General features: G+C 46.7%; 1 protein-coding gene and 1 long non-coding RNA gene across 5 annotated transcripts in view; one reads left to right on the plus strand and one right to left on the minus strand.

The window, feature by feature from the left end:
* Positions 1-11,266, plus strand: part of NRG4 (neuregulin 4) — a 32,575-nt gene extending 21,309 nt beyond the window's left edge. For 2 of the 3 annotated variants that reach the window (XM_063926596.1, XM_063926594.1), the window contains exons 4-5: positions 529-678; positions 8,527-11,266. In XM_063926596.1, the coding sequence (XP_063782666.1) occupies positions 529-678; positions 8,527-8,590 (214 nt within the window). In that variant the 3' untranslated portion in view covers positions 8,591-11,266. Of the gene's footprint in view, positions 1-528; positions 679-8,289; positions 8,371-8,526 lie in introns of all 3 variants that reach the window. The other variant, XM_063926595.1, reaches the window with a different exon arrangement.
* LOC134932291 (uncharacterized) overlaps positions 1-22,009 on the minus strand; it is a 73,157-nt gene that overhangs the window by 48,127 nt on the left and 3,021 nt on the right. The gene's annotated exons all lie outside the window — the stretch shown is intronic.

The raw sequence follows: 22,009 nt of genomic DNA on the forward strand, positions 1-22,009 counted from the left end.
GGCATTTTTCCATTGTGGAGGTGGGGCCCTTATGACATGTTATCCCGCCCCCAAATTGACTGCAGAGTTTCCTTCGGGCTTCTCCTGGAGAAGAGTCCTACAAAGTCAGTAAGTATGTTATGGACTTTCTTCAAGATAAAATAAAGTCCTGCAAATCTGGAGAGATGAAAACAGGCTTGAACAATAACATTTGGTAATTCTTTAGTGATATAAGTTAGAATTATTATGGTTTGATTTTTAGGTTTAGTTTACAATTTTAAAGACAATAAAAAAATATAATAAAAAAAATCCCTTTAGCTTTTATACTACCACCATTGCGTCCCTTCTAGGTCCGTTCAACAAAGGAACGATGCTAGTGAAATTAGATGTTTCCCCTCTGTAGTTTGATTCAAGAAAACATTGCTGAACATTCCCTCTGTGTCTCAAATGCGAAAGAGAGCTTCTAATTGTTTATTAGTTACATGCTGGTCTCTGAATCTAGTGAATTTCTAGATGTGCTAATTATCATTTGAACTGTTTGTGTTCTAGATGTGTTGACAGCTACACAGGTGAGCGCTGTGAAGAAATCCTTTTGGCCAGTGTGGAAAGTGAACCAAGAAGTGACTTTTTAATAAATTTCCTGGTTATATCAATTTTCTTGGGCCTAATATCTTTAGGTTTAATCTACTTTTGCTGCAGGTAAATACAATAAATATTGTTTTGCAAAAAAAAATAACGAGCTTTTTATTACAATTCTTTGGGCGGAATTCAATAGTTTCACTCCTGATCTCCCGTCTAAAGTGACGGGAGATCACGGAGTGCAATTCAATTGTTGTTTATTTCATGCTGATCGCACCCAGTAGTGTTGGGTTTATCCGCGTAAAGTGATCGCGAAATATACATTATGGTAAGAACTTACAGTTGATAACGGTATTTCTCCTAAGTCCACAGGTTCCAGAGGATAATAGGATATGATGGAGCGACAGCGGATTGGCACCAAACGTTCACAAGCTTTCAGTCCTCCCAGGATGCAACGGGCTCGTCCATATATCCCCGCTCACTGGCTCAGGCAAATCAGTTGTATTTCAAAGCATTTAGGCAGGAGCATCATGTAGAACCCTAATCAGGCGAGAAGAACACACATGCACACCCTTCCGTACAAGAAGGAAGAGGTTTAGTGAGTAGAAAGATCCTCAAATCAGGTGCGTCAGGGTGGGATCCCTGTGGAACCTGTGGACTTAGGAGAAATACCGTTATCAATGGTAAGTTCTTACCATAACGTATATTTCTCCGGCAGGGTCCACAGTTTATCCACAGGATAACAATGGGATTTCCCAAAGCAATTTAGTGATGGGGATGCTCCTGATTTAGACAGGAGAACCTTTCGCCCCGAATTCAGCGTCATGAGAGGCAAAAGTATCCAAGGAATAATGTCTAATGAATGTGTTAATAGAAGACCATATGGCTGCCTTACATATCTGTTCTGCTGAAGCACCATTTTCTGCTGCCCATTAAGGACCTACCTTATGAGTAGAGTGAGCAGAGACATTATCCTGAACAGGCAGATCAGCTCGAGAATATGCTTCTGAAATCGTCATTCGAAGCCATCTTGCCAGCGTCTGTTTAGTAGCAGGCCATCCTCTCTTGTGAAATCCGTAGAGAATGAAGAGAGAATCCGTCTTTCTGATGGCACTGGTACGAACCACGTAGATCCTTAATGCCTGGACTACGTCCAGCGAAGCATCTCCCGCAGAAAGTCCCAACACCTGAAAAGCCGGGACTACAATTTCTTCATTAAGGTGGAATTTAGACACCACCTTCGGAAGATACCCAGATCTAGTTCTTAGAACTGCTTTATCTGGATAAAAAGTCAGAAAAGGAGAACGACAAGACAGCGCTCCTAAATTTGATACTCTTCTAGCTGATGCCATAGTCAGTAGAAAGAGAACTTTACCTGTCAACCATTTACGATCCACTTTATTAAGTGGTTCAAATGGAGCAACTTGAAGGGCTTTCAGGACTACATTTAAGTCCCAAGGCACTATAGGAGGAACAAAGGGAGGCTGAATGCGCAGCATTCCCTGGAAGAAAGTACGCATATCCTGTAAATTGGCAGTTTTCTTTTGGAACCATACAGTCAATGCTGATACTTGTACTCTGAAGGAAGCCACCTTCAAACCTTTATCCAATCTAAGACCCTAGAAATTTGGAAAGATTTCAGGTCCATATTTCTCTCACTGCACCAATGAATATAGTAAATGCGAGCTGAGGAGGGTTTCCTTGCTCTGAGCATAGTTTGAATTACCTGTTGTGAGAATCCTCTTGACTTCAGGATAGAGGTTTCAAGAGCCATGCCGTCAACGATAGTCGATCCAGATGCCTGTGGTAGTAGATCTGGATGTTGAGGAAGCAGAAGTGGAGCATCCATCGACATTCTCTGCAGATCTGTGTACCAATCACTTCTGGGCCAAGCCGTAGCTATTAGAATCACGGCACCCTTTGCTTCTTTTATCTTCCTCACAACCCTGGGTAACAGGATGATTGGAGGAAACAGATACGCCAGATGTAAATCCCATTTCACTGATAGGGCGTCCACAAAGATCGCTCCGGGATCCTTTGTTCTTGACCCGTACACAGGTACTTTGTTGTTCAGACGGGACGCCATGAGATCTATCTCTGGCAAACCCCACTTGTCTACTAGAGTCTGAAAGACTTCCGGATGTAGAGCCCATTCGCTTGCTTGAATGGCGTGTCGACTGAGAAAGTCCGCTTCCCAGTTCAGGACTCCCGGAACGAATACTGCAGACAGTGCTGGAAGATAGAGATCTGCCCATTTTAGTATGTGACTTACCGCCTTCATTGCTGTTTGACTGCGCGTTCCTCCCTGATGGTTGAGGTACGCTACCGCCGTTACATTGTCCGAGCGGATCTGGACTGGTCTTCCTTGAAGAGTGTCCTTTGCCTGAATCAGTGCGATGTATATGGCCCGAAGTTCTAATAGATTTATTGGCAGGCAACTTTCTTCTGCGGTCCATTGTCCTTGGAACCATAATCTTCCGGACACTGCTCCCCAGCCCTGAAGACTGGCATCTGTTGTCAGGATCTCCCAATCTGATATCCAAAAGGGTCTCCCTTTGTTTAGATGGGATGTTTGTAGCCACCAGGCTAATGACTTTCTTACCTTGTGTGAAAGTACCATAGTCTGTTTCTTTATTGTCTGATGTATTCCATTCCATCTGGCCAGAATCAGATGCTGCAGAGGTCTTGAGTGGAATTGTGCATACTCCACCATGTCAAATGTTGCCACCATCAAACCCATCAGTCGCATTGCTGCGTGGATTGATATTGTTTGACTGTGTAACAACTCCTGAGTCATTGACTGTACCTTGGCTATCTTGTCCCGAGGTAAAAATATTTTCTGCAGACTTGAGTCTAGTACAGCCCCCAAGTGAGTCATCCGGAACTAGGGACGATTTTGCCCAATTTATGAGCCATCCGTGCCTCTGCAGACATGATATTGTCTTTTGGAGATGGCACAGGAGCAATTCCTGTGACTGTGCCAGGATTAAAAGGTTGTCGAGGTATGGAAAAATTCTTATCCCCCCCCAGGCATCTGTTGTAGACTGCTGCCATATCTGTGCAAACTGAAGAAGTTGGCCCCCTACCATGGGGTCCCCCAGGAGGAGGCCTACACCATCAAACTGATGGCTTACTCTCTGGTTTTGAGTCTGGCGTTCTGGTAGCCCATTGCTTTTTCGCCTTACCAAATTTATTGTATTGGGGCTGCTTATGATCACTTTTTCCTTTTGCTTTTCCTTGTGACCCAAAGGGCCGAAAAGCGGGACCCCTACATTTGGGGTTATATGTGGAAGCTTAGGGCTGCCAAGAACAGCAGCCCTCTGACCATGGTCCGGCTCCTGCCGCACCAAACAAAAACTGATTTGCCTGAGCCAGTGGGCGGGGATATATGGACGAGCCCGTTGCATCCTGGGAGGACTGAAAGCTTGTGATCGTTTGGTGCCAATCCGCTGTCGCTCCATCATATCCCATTGTTATCCTGTGGATAACCTGTGGACCCTGCCGGAGAAAAGTGCAGTTTGAGTGCCCAAATAAGTCACTTTTCTCACATTTCAGCTCACTACCCCCAGGGCGTGCGAGCTGAAATGCAGACACCAGCAGCCATCACGTCTGAACGGAGCTACAATTGAATTGCTCTGTTTGTGTGCCATCTAGTGGCTGCTTTCGGGATAAGAATTGAATCTTGCCCTATTTGTTATATAGGATCCTATGAAGAGTATGATATAAGATTCTGTAACTGGTTAAAAAAATTGTATTTCCATAAGAGATTTGGATCTGCATGCTTTAAATTGCAATGCTCCATGATTAGGTCGAACTCTATGGACAATTGTCTTTTTTCAACCTTAGTTACTATGTTACTATGATCTAACCTTTTCTGTAGACTTTGTTAAAAAATAACCTATGTATACTTCTAAGTCATCTATAGCTAAGCATGGGACTATCATTTTAGTAATTTCCCTTTTTTATTTTTGCACAATTATTATTTTCCCATAATTCACACCTCTGGAATCCCCCAAATTAACATGAGTTTTACTTTTCTGCCACCAAATAAGAAGCACATGCGCTTCCTATGGATTGAATAAATAGATGGTCTTGTGGGTGTTGTTTTATTTCAAAATTATTTAAGGGCTTACATATACATAGAATGCTTGCCGTTTCCGTTCAGAAATATAATTTTTTCCCTTTTATAAAAGATTAATGTATATAATGAGAGTAATTGTTTTAGAAGAAGCCGGTTTTGCTTGGTTCAGGTTAAGACTGAAATGCCGGCTGTTGGGATGCCGGCGGTCAGAATAGCGACCGCGGCATCCCAATGATCAGAATCCCAACAGGGGAAGGTAAGTATACTTACCTTCCCCCAATGGCCCCTAACCTAACACCCCCCCGCGGTAGTACGGGATTAGTACTTGAGTATTGACTTCGTAGGAACAGTCAAATATTCAAATATTAAGATCCTTCCTTAGAGATCAGAACAGAGTTCCCCTTTCATTCCTTGTTCTGCCGCAGTCTGTCCCACAACACCAACGCGTTTCTGCTCACAGGGAGCCTTTCTCAAGGTGACACCGCGGGGGGTGCGCACATCTGCATCTTGTGAATTGTCTAACGTTTTTTTTGGAAGTGGGGGTGACCACTTCAGCGGACGTTGCAGCACTGCTGGTTTGGAGCGCTGGTTTGAATAACTTTTCTTCATTACCCTAACCCAGTGGTTCCCAAACTTTTTCAGTCCAAGGCACCCTTTGGGTGTCCCTGACTTTTTCAAGGCACCCTTAAGCCAAAATAATTACCGAACTGTCCCTTTTTCAAAGAAGTTGGGTCAAAATAATGCTATCAACAATTGCAAGCAAGCTAAAGGTGCCCACAACGGTACATTTTGTGCTAGGTGCGTTTTGTACTAAATCGTATTGCATCCCCCCAGTGTCAGACATGTCACAGTGCCAGATACACATGTTCCCGCAGTGCCAGATATGCCCCCAGTGCCAGATACAGATATGCCCCCAGTGCCAGGTACACATGCCCCCTTCAGTGCCAGATATGCATGTCCCCCCAATGCCAGGTACCTATGTCCCCCCAGTGCCAGATACACGTCCCCCCCAAGGCCAGATTCACAAGTCTCCGCAGAGCCAGATATGCCCACAGTGCCAGATACACATGTCCCCGCAGTGCCAGATATGCCCCCAGTGCCAGATACAGATATGCCCCCAGTGCCAGGTACACGTGCCTCCTTCAGTGCCAGATATGCATGCCCCCCCAGTGCCAGGTACATATGTCCCCCCAGTGCCAGATACAGATATGCCCCCAGTGCCAGGTACACGTGCCTCCTTCAGTGCCAGATATGCATGCCCCCCCAGTGCCAGGTACGTATGTCCCCCCAGTGCCAGATACACGTCCCCCCCAAGGCCAGATTCACAAGTCTCCGCAGAGCCAGATATGCCCACAGTGCCAGATACACATGTCCCCGCAGTGCCAGATATGCCCCCAGTGCCAGATACAGATATGCCCCCAGTGCCAGATACACGTCCCCCCCAAGGCCAGAGTCACAAGTCTCCGCAGAGCCAGATATGCCCACAGTGCCAGATACACATGTCCCCGCAGTGCCAGATATGCCCCCAGTGCCAGATACAGATATGCCCCCAGTGCCAGGTACACGTGCCTCCTTCAGTGCCAGATATGCATGCCCCCCCAGTGCCAGATACAGATATGCCCCCAGTGCCAGGTACACGTGCCTCCTTCAGTGCCAGATATGCATGCCCCCCCCAGTGCCAGGTACATATGTCCCCCCAGTGCCAGATACACGTCTCCCCAGTGCCAGATATCCCCCCCAAGGCCAGATACACATGTCCCCGCAGAGCCAGATATGCCCCCAGTGCCAGATACAGATATGCCCCCAGTGCCAGGTACACGTGCCTCCTTCAGTGCCAGATATGCATGCCCCCCCAGTGCCAGGTACATATGTCCCCCCAGTGCCAGATACACGTCCCCCCAGTGCCAGATATCCCCCCCAAGGCCAGATACACATGTCCCCGCAGAGCCAGATATGCCCCCAGTGCCAGTTACACGTGCCCCCTTCAGTGCCAGATATGCATGTCCCCCCAGTGCCAGATACATATGTCCCCCCAGTGCCAGATACACTTCCCCCCAGTGCCAGATATCCCCCCCAAGGCCAGATACACAAGTCCCCCCAGTGCGAGGTATATATGCCCCTCCAGTGCCAGGTACACAAGTCACCCCAGTGCCAGATATGCTCCCAGTGCCAGGTATACATTGCCCCCCCAGTGCCAGATATATCCCTAGTGCCAGGTATAAGTGAAGCCTCCCCCTGCTCACCACTCCTGCTGCTGCCGCTGATGTCCTGTCTGTGTGAGGGGAGGAGAGCGCAGCCTGCACCTCTCCCTCCCCTCAGTCTCCCTGGCTAATTCCAGACTGGCCAGCCACACAGGTTTCTGCGGCACGCTGACTTAGTAAGAAGCCTACACTGCCCGGCTGCTCTGATACATCCCGCCGCCCCCCGCGCTAACTCCACACTGCCCGGCCAACAGGTTATTGCCGCACGCTATGTCCCCACTTCCGGCGCCGGCTAAGTATGATGGACAAATTCCTTCCTCCACATTGCCCAGGCCGCACAGGAAAAAAAAAAAAAAGACATGCGACTGCAAGGCTGCGACGGCGGCACCCCTGTGACAGCGCTACGGCACCCCAGGGAGCCGCGGCGCACAGTTTGGGAACCCCTGCCCTAACCTAACACGCCCACCCCCACAGCCTAACCCTAACACTCCCGGTGGTGCCTAAACCTAACTCTCCCTCCATGCAGCCTAAAGCTTACCTTCCCCCTCCCTGCAGCCTAACCCTATCCCTCCTTGGGGGTGCCTGAACCTAACCCCCCCACTCCTTCCTCCCGTCCCACAGCCTAACCTTAACCCTTGCCCCGAAGCCTAATAATCAAGGCACCCTAACAGTCCAGGTTTTAAGGGTATCCATTATTGAGCACAGATGGTTGAATAAATTGACTGAGGCACTAATTAAGTCACCTGTGCCAACGCTTGGATATTCTTAAAATCTGTCCTGTTAGGGTGCCATGAGCACTGAGTTTGGGAACATTTGGCTTAGCCTGTTGTCTATTAAAAAGCCAGCTTATATAGGGGGTATCCAATTAGCCCCCTGATAAGTGCCAACTTCGGGGTAATTGGACAGCCTTGTGGGAGGTAATTAGCTTTGGTAAATTACCACCGCTTCTAATTGAATATTGCCCTTAATATGTTTATCCAGTGCTATGTTTGTAAGAAAATAGGTTCAGGAACTGTGGGCGGGGCAGAGGGGAGCGGTGATGTGGGTGGAGCTACCAAAGGGGCGAGGCATCAATTGGTACATAAACTTCTTTTTTTTAAACACATTATGCCCCTAGTACTGCTATATATACACATAGTGCCACCAGTAGTGCCAGATACACATAATGCCGCCAGTAGTACCAGTTACACAATGCCCCCAGCAGTGCCAGTTACACAATGCCTCCAGTAGTGGCAGATACATAATGCTCCCAGCAGTGCCAGATACACAATTCCCTCAGCAATGCCAGTTACAGTTTATCACACAAATCAGTAATAACTATTATCTGCTTTCAAGTTGCGGTGATTATCTTGCAAGTATAATTGACATTCCTCTTTAAGCAAACACCTCTGATTTTGGGAAACTATTTCTAACATGTAAATGTGATGTTTCTTTTTTGAAACCCTCCAGAAGAAAATTAAACAATCGTAGTGAAGGCGAGCCATAGATATGATAGAGATGACATCCCACCTGCATTCTAAATAACTTCAGGTAGATTCTGTACCTTATACTATCTTGCTTCACTATCTATTTTCATTGATTTGTCGGAAATTGGACAAAAAAATAAACAACAATCAAAACCGAGCTATTTTTGAAAACACTCAATACTTTTCATACTGAAAGTGTTACAATATATCTTTTATGTAGGTGTAAGAAGACATTGGGTGAAGACTGGACCTTTAACTGCATCTTATTAGAAGTGATACGATGATTTGCATTATATCAAGCGCTTTTACTGCTCCTGGGGATTTAGGATACAATGTCACCTATAGACTCTGTTCTCATGCTCTTTGGGAAACTGTCCTGAAACATTTGCTGCACAATCTGGATCTCATTACATGAATGTAACAGTGCTTTCTGATCTATTAGCTTTCTGTACAATAGATGCAGGATAAAATCTACTATGGTTTTACAATTACCCAAGCCACACCTTGAAATGAAGGTCGAAACTGACAGATATGTGCTGATGTCATTCTAGCGTAAGGCTACATGCGACAAGGAAGATGAGTGTCATTTCTATGTACAGGATGACTTCTCCTACAAAGAAAATGATGACGTGTCATCACTGACTGGCAATTAATAGAAACAACATCAGAAGCTAGCAAGTCATAGTAAACCATAAGTTGTTAATTATATACACCAGAAATTACTGTGGATTCAGTAGGTACAGTGAATAGGAAAGACAGTGGCTAAAGAAAGTATTTACCCCCATTGGCATTTTTCACATTTTATATTTCATATTGCTGACCAACACACAACACTCTACTACCGAACAAAAATCAGAACCATTGTGATTCACCCCCCCCCCCCCCCACCACCCTACACTCACAAGTGACACACAAAACATAACTGACAATTGATAAAGTCATCCCATTTGCTATCACCGAAATGAATGATGCAATCACTCCAAAGTTCACACAATTGACTGTAGTAGTCTGTTAAATATTATATTGTTTCAAAACACTTATGGCCAGTCTATTTCTGGGCAAGTGCATTCAAAGCACATCAAATGATAGGTTATATTGAAAAGTATCAATAAGCGTCAGGCCATAATAGTTCAAAGACTTTTAGTAAACCCACAGAGCACTGTCAAGTCCATCATGAAAACATGTAGAAAATGAATTTGTCTTGGATTCATGCATGTTAGGGGGACCAAGAGGTCAATGACAAACTTAAGTTACAATATTCTATGGCAGAGATGGAAGAAAATGGTCAATGTGCCTGGGCATGTCACAAATCTGCACTTTATTGAGGAGTAGCAAAAAGAAAACCACGCAAAAAATTTGCATGCAGAATATCCTAATACCAGATTAAGGCAGAGTCTGCTGTCTGATGAGGCCAAGAGTGAAATGTTGAACTCAATGCTAGGTGATGTGTGTGGCGCATGCATCACGTCAAACTGACGTCATCCGAAGAACACAAACGCACCTTGTAGCATGGAGGCTGGAGTATAATGCTGTGGGAATAGTTCTCTACTTTTGGGACTGGAATTCTTGTAAAAATATAGTGCAAAATGGATGGAGCAAAATCTAGAGAAATATTGGAGAAAACCCTGCTGCAGTCTGCAGGCCTAGTATTCTTGAAGGACAATGACCCAATGCACACAGCTTTGGATTAAACACAAAAATAAAATCACTGTATCAATCTTGAAAAAAAAAGAAAAAAGGGCGAAGTTTTAATCCAGGATGCAACGCTAATAGAGACACATGGTTGTAACTGCAGCTAGTGGTGCTTCTACCAAGTGGTAAATACATATTAAATCGAGAGTGCCTGTTTTATGTTATTTGTGATTAACTTAACGAAGTATGTTATATTTTGATACCATTACAGAATGCTTGTGTGGGTAAGATTCCCATATATATTTTGATTATATGATGTAAGAAAATAAAGTGTGTAAAATGCCAAAAGAGGGTGAATACATTTTACAGCCACTTAATAAACTTGGGGTCTGATTCAGAGCTAGATGGAAGTTCAATGCCCCATGTAAGCAGCATTGAATTTCCGTCCGATTTCTAGGAGGGACATTCAGTAGAAGTAGAAGAAACACCTCCTGCAACAATCCCAGCACTGCAGCCGACATCACAAGATGGAATCCAACATCGTAACTATTGGTTGCAATGTTCCATGCAGTCAGCCAGCCAGCCGAGTAACCCTCAGCTTGTGCAGGTGGGCCAATGGAAGCGAGGGCTGCAAATCCAGGAATTATGCGTGGTGACACTTGGCTCTCCCCTCCCAGAAAATGGGGGAGACACAGCCCTCCCTCCGCTCCCCATTAATGCCACTGTCGATCAGGCAGAGGCATCGGGGAACTATGGGCGTCATAACATTACATGACCCATTCTGCGCATTTGCAGAATGGGCCTTGCGCAGCATTCCGCATAATCGGGATTCTGCGTGCAGCCCCTCTCCTGTGCAAATCTCTAAATCAGACCCTTAGATGCCTAAAGACACAATAAAGTCAATGTGAAAGTACAACAAGTAAATACATTTTTAAATGTATGGGTTTATGTCTTGTTTGTATAATTGGAATCTACGGACACTGAGCATTAAAATCTGATTAGTCTGTTACATTAATATGTACAATTAAACTATATAGCTCCTTCCCATCAGAAGGAGAGTCAGTGTGCCAGATGTAAAAACGCTATGTTATGTGACCCTGGCTTGGGTGTTTGTCCTCTTATAGAGTATATAGTTTAGCATTGTAAAGAAATAGTCAGTTAATTTAAATGTATAAATATTCTGCACTTCAGATGATAAACAACTAGTACTTGGATGTAGCATTATTTAGAAATTACTTTGAGCTACAGAAATAGATGTACAAAAAAAAGGGTGCTTAGATCACAGTATGTATAATATTTAACTTTATTAAATATATTTACAATTTCAATGGCTCAAAATATTTCATTTTGCTAACACACAGTCATTACTGACCGCAGAGATTCTGAAGCTTTCTTTAAATTTACATACATCCTCTTTAGTTGAGCTCATTAGCTCTTTTGACATCCAATATCACCTATATCAGTGGTTCCAAAACTTGGTCCTCAAGGACCCCCAACAGTTCACGTTTTCCAGGTCTCCTCATAGATTTGCAAGTGAAAAAATTAGCTCCACCTGTGGATCTTTTAAAATGTGTCAGTGAGTAATGAATACACCTGTGCTCCTGCTGGATGACCTAGAAAACATGAACTGTTGAGGGTCTTTGAGGATCAAGTTTGGGAACCACTGAACTATATGCTTATGATCTTCTGATCTACATTTCCTCTCCCTCCTCACTGGTATCTCCACCAGTCTCACTGCTATCTCTTCCTGAACGTCCTAGTGCTTTCTTAAACTTAACATGTCAAGATTAAGTTGATCATCTTCCCGCCCTCCCACACAACCTCCCCTCCCACTATTTTATAATGTGTTTTGGAGTTATCCTTGACTCCTTCCTCTCCTTCAAACCACACATTCAGTACCTTTTGCAGTTCTGCAGTTTCTGTTTCTTTTATGGGATCAGACCCTATCTCACCCAGAATGCTATTAAGACCCTCATCCACTCACTGGTCATCTCCACATTGGACTACTGTAAACTCCTATCTGGCCTCCCTGACTTAGAAACATAACATAGAATTTGACGGCAGATAAGAACCACTTGGCCCATCTAGTCTGCCCCTTTTTTTTTATCCTTTAGGTCATCTCAACCCTTTTTGAACCTTAATTATTTGTAAGGATATTCATATGCCTATCCCAAGCATGTTTAAATTGCTCTACAGTCTTAGCCTCTACCACCTCTGATGGGAGACTATTCCACTTATCCACTACCCTTTCTGTGAAGTAATTTTTCCTTAAATTTCCCCTGAACCTCCCCCCCTCCAGTCTCAGTGTATGTCCTCGAGTTCTAATACTTCTCTTCCTTTGAAGAATGTTTCCCTCCTGAACTTTGTTAAGACCCTTGATATATTTGAAAGTTTCTATCATGTCTCCCCTTTCCCTTCTCTCCTCCAAACTATACATGTTAAGATCTTTCAGCCTTTCCGGGTACGTTTTGTGATGTAGGCCATGCACCATTTTAGTTGCCCTTCTTTGTACACTCTCTAATGTATTTATATCCTTCTGGAGATATGGTCTCCAGAACTGGACACAGTATTCCAGATGGGGCCGCACCAATGACCTATACAGTGGCATTATCACTTCTTTTTTCCTGCTACTGATTCCTCTCCCTATGCAACCAAGCATCTGACTTGCCTTTTTCATTGCTTTGTTGCATTGCTTTCCTGCCTTCAAGTCACTTGAAATAGTGACTCCTAAATCCCTTTCCTCCTCAGTAGTTTCCATTATAGTACCTTTGATACTATATTTAGCCTTTGGGTTTTTGAGACCCAAGTGCATGATTTTGCATTTTTTAGCATTAAACTGTAGTTGCCACGTTCTTGACCATTTCCCAATTTCCACCTCTCTCCACTCCAATCGGTCCTCAATCCTGCAGCTCAACTCATCTCCCTCCCCTTCAGAACCCAATTTGAGCTTCTCACACTCACAAATATGCTTTCTCTTACGTCCTAGAGGATGCTGGGGACATGCATGGGGATAGACGAGCTCCGCAGGAGAAATGGGCACTTTAAGAAAGACTTTAGATCTGGGTGTGCACTGGCGCCTCCCTCTATGCCCCTCCTCCAGACCTCAGTTTGATACTGTGCCCAGAGGAGATGGGTGCACTACAGGGAGCTCTCCTGAGCTTCCTGACAGAAAGTATATTTGTTAGTTTTTTTATTTTCAGGGAGCTTGCTGGCAACAGACTCCCTGCATCAAGGGACTGAGGGGAGAGAAGCAGACCTACTTCTGTGAGTTTCAAGGCTCTGCTTCTTAGGCTACTGGACACCATTAGCTCCAGAGGGAGTCAGAACACAGGTCTCACCCTGGAGTTCGTCCCGGAGCCGCGCCGCCATCCTCCTGACAGAGCCGGAAGATAGAAGCCGGGTGAATATGAGAAAAGAAGACTTCAGAGGCGACAGAAGACGTCATGATCTTCACTGAGGTAACGCACAGCGGTGAAGCTGTGCGCCATTGCTCCCATACACCTCACACACGGCAGTCACTGTAAGGGTGCAGGGCGCAGGGGGGGCGCCCTGGGCAGCATATAAACCTCTTTTCTGGCAAAAATAATATATATACAGCTGGCCACTGTATATATATATATATATATATATATATATATATATATATATATATATATATGAGCCCCCACCAGTTTTTCAGTATATTTGAGCGGGACAGAAGCCCGCCACCGAGGGGGCGGGGCTTCTCCCTCAGCACTCACCAGCGCCATTTTCTCCACAGCACAGCGCTGAGAGGAAGCTCCCCGGACTCTCCCCTGCTTAATCCACGGTGAAAGAGGGTTTTGAAGAAGAGGGGGGGCACATAATTGGCGCATTTATAAATTACAACAGCGCTACTGGGTAAACATACAATTATATATTGTTTTTTCCTGGGTCATATAGCGCTGGGGTGTGTGCTGGCAAACTCTCTCTCTGTCTCTCCAAAGGGCCTTGTTGGGGAACTGTCTTCGATAAGAGGATTCCCTGAGTGTGTGGGGTGTCGGTACGCGTGTGTTGACATGTCTGAGGTAGAAGGTTTTCAGGAGGAGGAAGAGGTAAAAATGAATGAGGTGTCTCCGTCGACAATGCCGACACCTGACTGGATGGATATGTGGAATGTTTTAAGTGCTAATGTTAATTTATTGCACAAAAGATTAGACAAAGCTGAAGCTAGGGTACAGTCAGGGACTCAACCCATGCCTGCCCCTATGTCGCAGGGACCTTTGGGGTCTCAAAAGCGCCCACTATACCAAATTGTTGACACAGATACCGACACGGATTCTGACTCCAGTGTCGACTACGATGATGCAAAGTTGCAGCCAAAATTGGCTAAATGTATTCGATATATGATTATTGCAATAAAAGATGTTTTGCATATCACAGAGGAACCCCGTGTCCCTGACACGAGGGTACACATGTATAAGAGAAAGAAACCTAAGGTAACCTTTCCCCCCTCACATGAGTTGAACGAATTATGTAAAAAAGCTTGGGAATCTCCAGACAAGAAACTGCAGATTCCCAAAAGGATTCTTATGGCGTATCCTTTCCCGCCAACGGACAGGATACGGTGGGAATCCTCCCCTAGGGTGGATAAAGCATTGACACGCTTATCCAAAAAGGTAGCGTTACCATCCCAAGATACGGCTACCCTCAAGGATCCTGCGGACCGCAAGCAGGAGGTTACCTTGAAGTCCATTTACACACATTCTGGTACCTTACTCAGACCAGCGATTGCGTCGGCCTGGGTTTGTAGCGCGGTAGCAGCGTGGACAGATACCTTATCAGCGGAAATTGAGACTCTAGATAAGGATACCATTTTATTGACCCTAGGGCATATAAAAGATGCTGTCCTATATATGAGAGATGCTCAAAGAGACATTAATCTACTGGGTTCTAGAATCAACGCTATGTCGATTTCTGCTAGACGAGTCCTATGGACCCGGCAATGGACAGGTGATGCCGACTCAAAGAGGCATATGGAGGTATTACCTTACAAGGGTGAGGAATTGTTTGGAGAAGGTCTCTCGGACCTGGTCTCCACAGCTACAGCTGGTAAATCAAATTTTTTGCCTTATATTCCCTCACAGCCTAAGAAAGCGCCACATTATCAAATGCAGTCCTTTCGATCACAAAGAAACACGAAAGTACGAGGTGCGTCCTTTCTTGCCAGAGGTAAGGGCAGAGGAAAAAAGCTGCACAACACAGCTAGTTCCCAGGACCAGAAGTCCTCCCCGGCCTCTACAAAATCCACCGTATTGCGCTGGGGCTCCACTGAGGGAGTCCACCCCAGTGGGGGGCACGTCTTCGACTTTTCAGCCACATCTGGGTTCACTCACAGGTGGATCCCTGTGCGATAGAAATTGTCTCCCAGGGTTACAAGCTGGAATTCGAAGAGGTGCCCCCTCGCCGGTTTTTCAAATCGGCCCTACCAGCTTCTCCCCCAGAAAGGGAGATAGTGTTAAATGCAATTCACAAATTGTATCTTCAACAGGTGGTGGTCAAGGTTCCCCTGCTTCAACAAGGAAGGGGATATTACTCGACCCTGTTTGTAGTCCCGAAACCGGACGGTTCGGTCAGACCCATATTAAATTTAAAATCCCTGAACCTATACTTGAAAAGGTTCAAGTTCAAGAGGGAATCACTAAGAGCGGTCGTCGCCAGCCTTGAAGGGGGGGATTTTATGGTATCTCTGGACATAAAGGATGCATACCTTCATGTTCCCATTTATCCACCTCATCAGGCGTACCTAAGATTTGCGGTACAGGATTGTCATTACCAATTTCAGACGTTGCCGTTTGGTCTCTCCACGGCCCCGAGAATTTTCACCAAGGTAATGGCGGAAATGATGGTGCTCCTGCGAAAGCAAGGTGTCACAATTATCCCGTACTTGGACGATCTCCTCATAAAAGCGAGATCAAGAGAGCAGTTGCAGAACAGCGTATTACTTTCACTGAAGGTGTTACAGCAACACGGCTGGATTCTCAATATCCCCAAGTCGCAGTTGGTTCCTACGACTCGTCTGACTTTCTTGGGCATGATTCTGGATACGGACCAGAAAAGGGTTTATCTTCTGATAGAAAAGGCCCAGGAACTCATGGCTCTGGTCAGGAACCTATTGAAACCAAAACAGGTGTCAGTGCATCACTGCACTCGAGTCCTGGGAAAGATGGTGGCATCATACGAGGCCATTCCCTTCGGCAGGTTCCATGCGAGGATCTTCCAATGGGACCTACTGGACAAGTGGTCCGGGTCACATCTACAGATTCATCAGTTGATCACCCTATCCCCCAGGGCCAGGGTATCTCTCCTGTGGTGGCTGCAGAGTACTCACCTTCTAGAGGGCCGCAGGTTCGGCATTCAGGACTGGATCCTGGTGACCACGGATGCAAGTCTCCGAGGTTGGGGAGCAGTCAGTCACACAGGGAAGAAATTTCCAAGGTCTTTGGTCAAGTCAGGAGACTTGTCTTCACATCAACATCCTGGAACTAAGGGCCATATACAACGCCCTACGGCAAACGGAGACCTTACTTCGCAACCAACCAGTTCTGATCCAGTCAGACAACGTCACCGCAGTAGCTCATGTAAACCGCCAAGGCGGCACAAGGAGCAGAGCGGCAATGGCGGAAGCCACCAGAATTCTTCGCTGGGCGGAGAATCATGTAAGCGCACTGTCAGCAGTGTTCATTCCGGGAGTGGACAACTGGGAAGTAGACTTCCTCAGCAGACACGACGAGAGTGGGGACTTCCTCAGGAAGTCTTCGCACAGATTGCAAGTCGGTGGGGACTGCCCCAGATAGACATGATGGCGTCCCGCCTCAACAAAAAGCTACATAGGTATTAAGAGACCCTCAGGCAGTAGCTGTAGACGCCCTAGTGACACCGTGGGTGTTCCGGTCGGTCTATGTATTTCCTCCTCTTCCTCTCATACCCAAGGTGTTGAGAATAGTAAGAAAAAGAGGAGTGAGAACAATCCTCATTGTTCCAGATAGGCCACGAAGGACCTGGTATCCGGATCTGCAGGAAATGCTCACAGAAGATCCGTGGCCTCTTCCTCTAAGACAGGACCTGTTGCAACAGCGGCCTTGTCTGTTCCAAGACTTACCGCGGCTGCGTTTGACGGCATGGCGGTTGAACGCCGGATCCTAGCGGAAAAGGGTATTCCGGATGAGGTCATTCCTACGCTGATAAAGGCTATGAAGGACGTGACAGCTAAGCATTATCACCGTATATGGCGAAAATATGTGTCTTGGTGTGAGGCCAGGAATGCTCCTACGGAAGAATTCCATCTAGGCCGCTTACTTCACTTCCAACAAACTGGAGTGAATATGGGCCTAAAATTAGGCTCCATTAAGGTTCAGATTTCGGCCTTATCCATTTTCTTTCAAAAAGAATTGGCTTCTCTTCCAGAAGTACAGACGTTTGTGATGGGAGTACTGCATATTCAGCCTCCTTTTGTACCTCCGGTGGCACCTTGGGACCTTAACGTGGTGTTGAGTTTCCTTAAGTCCCACTGGTTTGAACCACTTAAAACGGTGGAGTTGAAATATCTCACTTGGAAAGTGGTCATGTTGTTAGCCTTGGCTTCAGCTAGGCGAGTGTCGGAATTGGCGGCTTTGTCTCATAAAAGCCCCTATCTAGTTTTCCATATGGATAGAGTGGAATTGCGGACCCGTCCTCAATTCTTGCCTAAGGTGGTGTCATCTTTTCATATGAACCAACCTATTGTGGTGCCTGTGGCTACGCGAGACTTGGAGGATTCCGAGTCCCTTGATGTAGTCAGGGCTTTGAAAATTTACGTGGCCAGAACGGCTAGAGTCAGAAAAACAGAAGCACTGTTTGTCCTATATGCGGCCAACAAGGTTGGCGCCCCTGCTTCAAAGCAGACTATTGCTCGCTGGATCTGTAACACGATTCAGCAGGCGCATACGACGGCTGGATTGCCGTTACCAAAATCGGTAAAGGCCCATTCCACTAGGAAGGTGGGCTCATCTTGGGCGGCTGCCCGAGGGGTCTCGGCACTGCAACTATGCCGAGCTGCTACTTGGTCGGGTTCAAACACCTTTGCAAATTTCTATAAGTTTGATACCCTGGCTGAGGAGGACCTCCTGTTTGCTCAATCGGTGCTGCAGAGTCATCCGCACTCTCCCGCCTGTTTGGGAGCTTTGGTATAATCCCCATGGTCCTTACGGAGTACCCAGCATCCTCTAGGACGTAAGAGAAAATAATAAGATTTTACTCACCGGTAAATCTATTTCTCGTAGTCCGTAGTGGATGCTGGGGACTCCGTAAGGACCATGGGGAATAGCGGCTCCGCAGGAGACTGGGCACAGCTAAGAAAGATTTAGGACTACCTGGTGTGCACTGGCTCCTCCCACTATGACCCTCCTCCAGACTTCAGTAAGGATACTGTGCCCGGAACAGCTGACACAATAAGGAAGGATTTTGAATCCCGGGTAAGACTCATACCAGCCACACCAATCACACCGTATAACTCGTGATAATATACCCAGTTAACAGTATGAACACAACAGAGCCTCTCAAAAGATGGCTCAACAATAACCCTTGTAGTTAACAATAACTATATACAAGTATTGCAGACAGTCCGCACTTGGGACGGGCGCCCAGCATCCACTACGGACTACGAGAAATAGATTTACCGGTGAGTAAAATCTTATTTTCTCTGACGTCCTAGTGGATGCTGGGGACTCCGTAAGGACCATGGGGATTATACCAAAGCTCCCAAACGGGCGGGAGAGTGCGGATGACTCTACAGCACAGAATGAAAGAACTCAAGGTCCTCCTCAGCCAGGGTATCAAATTTGTAGAATTTTGCAAACGTGTTTGCCCCTGACCAAGTAGCAGCTCAGCAAAGTTGTAAAGCCGAGACCCCTCGGGCAGCCGCCCAAGAAGAGCCCACTTTCCTTGTGGAATGGGCTTTTACAGATTTAGGCTGCGGCAGGCCAGCCACAGAATGCGCAAGCTGAATTGTGCTACAAATCCAGCGAGCAATAGTCTGCTTTGAAGCAGGAGCACCCATCTTGTTTGGTGCATACAGGATAAATAGCGAGTCAGTCTTCCTGACTCCAGCCATCCTGGAAACATAAATTTTCAAGGCCCTGACTACGTCCAGTAACTTGGAGTCCTCCAAGTCCCTAGTAGCCGCAGGCACCACGATAGGTTGGTTCAAGTGAAAAGCTGATACCACCTTAGGAAGAAACTGGGGACGAGTCCTCAATTCTGCCCTATCCATATGGAAAATCAAATAGGGGCTTTTACATGACAAAGCCGCCAACTCTGACACACGCCTTGCCAAGGCCAAAAGCATGACCACTTTCCACGTGAGATATTTTAAATCCACGGTTTTGAGTGGCTCAAACCAATGTGACTTTAGGAAACCCAACACCACGTTGAGGTCCCACGGTGGCACAAAAGGAGGCTGAATATGCAGCACTCCCTTGACAAATGTCTGTACTTCAGGCAGTGAAGCCAGTTCTTTTTGGAAGAAAATCGACAGAGCCGAAATCTGGACCTTAATGGAACCCAGTTTTAGGCCCATAGTGACCCCTGACTGTAGGAAGTGCAGAAATCGACCTAGCTGGAATTCCTCTGTTGGGGCCTTCCTGGCCTCACACCACGCAACATATTTTCGCCATATGCGGTGATAATGTTGTACGGTTACATCTTTTCTAGCTTTAATAAGCGTAGGAATGACTTCCTCCGGAATACCCTTTTCTTTTAGGATCCGGTGTTCAACCGCCATGCCGTTAAACGCAGCCACGGTAAGTCTTGGAACAGACAGGGCCCCTGCAGAAGCAGGTCCTGTCTGAGCGGCAGAGGCCATGGGTCCTCTGAGATTAATTCTTGAAGTTCCGGGTACCAAGACCTTCTTGGCCAATCTGGAACAATGAGAATAGTTCTTACTCCTCTTTTCTTTATTATCCTCAGTACCTTGGGTATGAGAGGAAGAGGAGGGAACACATAAACCGACCGGTACACCCAAGGTGTCACTAGAGCGTCCACAGCTATCGCCTGAGGGTCTCTTGACCTGGCGCAATATTTTTCTAGCTTTTTGTTTAAGCGGGACGCCATCATGTCCACCTGTGGCTTTTCCCAACGGTTTACAATCAGTTGGAAGACTTCTGGATGAAGTCCCCCCTCTCCCGGGTGGAGGTCGTGCCTGCTGAGGAAGTCTGCTTCCCAGTTGTCCACTCCCGGAATGAACACTGCTGACAGTGCTAACACGTGATTTTCCGCCCATCGGAGAATCCTTGTGGCTTCTGCAATCGCCGTCCTGCTTCTTGTGCCACCCTGTCGATTTACATGGGCGACTGCCGTGATGTTGTCTGACTGGATCAGAACCGGCTGATTTTGAAGCAGGGGCTTTGCTTGACTTAGGGCATTGTAAATGGCCCTCAGTTCCAGAACATTTATGTGTAGGGAAGTCTCCTGACTTGACCAAAGTCCTTGGAAGTTTCTTCCCCGTGTGACTGCACCCCAGCCCCGAAGGCTGGCATCCGTGGTCACCAGGACCCAGTCCTGTATGCTGAATCTGCGGCCCTCTCTGAGATGAGCACTCTGCAGCCACCACAGCAGAGACACCCTGGTCCTTGGAGACAGGGTTATCAACCGATGCATTTGAAGATGCGATCCGGACCATTGGTCCAACATGTCCCACTGAAAGGTTCTGGCATGGAACCTGCCGAATGGAATCGCTTCGTAGGAAGCTACCATCTTTCCCAGGACTCGCGTGCAATGATGCACCGACACCTGTTTTGGTTTCAGGAGGCCTCTCACTAGAGATGACAGCTCCTTGGCTTTCTCCTCTGGGAGAAACACTTTTTTCTGGACTGTGTCCAGAATCATCCCCAGGAACAGTAGACGTGTCGCCGGAACCAGCTGAGACTTTGGAATATTCAGAATCCAACCGTGCTGGTGTAGCACCTCCTGAGATAATGCTACGCCGACCAACAACTGCTCTCTGGACCTCGCCCTTATCAGGAGATCGTCGAAGTATGGGATAATTAAAACTCCCTTTTTCCGAAGGAGTATCATCATTTCGGCCATTACCTTGGTAAATACCCTCGGTGCCGTGGACAGGCCGAACGGCAACGTCTGGAATTGGTAATGACAATCCTGTACCACAAATCTGAGGTACTCCTGGTGAGGATGGTAAATGGGGACATGCAGGTAAGCATCCTTGATGTCCAGAGATACCATGTAATCTCCCTCTTCCAGGCTTGCAATAACCGCCCTGAGCGATTCCATCTTGAACTTGAATTTTCTTAAATATGTGTTCAAGGATTTCAAATTTCAAATGGGTCTCACCGAACCGTCCGGTTTCGGTACCACAAACATTGTGGAATAGTAACCCCGTCCTTGTTGAAGTAGGGGCACCTTGACTATCACCTGCTGGGAATACAGCTTGTGAATTGCCTCTAACACAGCCTCCCTTTCTGAAGGAGTCGTTGGTAAGGGAGATTTGAGGAAACGGCGGGGGGGGGGGGGATGTCTCGAATTCCAGCCTGTACCCCTGAGATACCACTTGAAGGATCCAGGGATCTACCTGTGAGCGAGCCCACTGATTGCTGAAGTTTTTGAGACGGCCCCCCACCATACCTGGCTCCGCCTGCTGAGCCCCAGCGTCATGCGGCGGACTTAGCAGAAGAAGCGGGGGAGGACTTTTGTTCCTGGGAAGTGGCTGTATGCTGCAGCTTTTTTCCCCTACCTCTGCCTCTGGGCAGAAAGGACGCGCCTCTACCCCGTCTGCTCTTTTGGGGGCGAAAGGACTGCACCTGATAATACGGTGCTCTCTTTGGTTGTGAGGGGACATGTGGCAAAAATGCTGACTTCCCAGCTGTTGCTGTGGACACTAAGTCTGAAAGACCAACCCCGAACAACTCCTCACCCTTATAAGGCAAAACTTCCATGTGCCTTTTAGAATCTGCATCACCTGTCCACTGCCGGGTCCATAACCCTCTCCTGGCACAAATGGACAGTGCACTTATTTTTGATGCCAGCCGGCAAATATCCCTCTGTGCATCTCTTATGTAAAA

The sequence above is a fragment of the Pseudophryne corroboree genome, chromosome 6 (assembly GCF_028390025.1).
Source record: "Pseudophryne corroboree isolate aPseCor3 chromosome 6, aPseCor3.hap2, whole genome shotgun sequence".
Lineage (NCBI taxonomy): Eukaryota > Metazoa > Chordata > Amphibia > Anura > Myobatrachidae > Pseudophryne > Pseudophryne corroboree.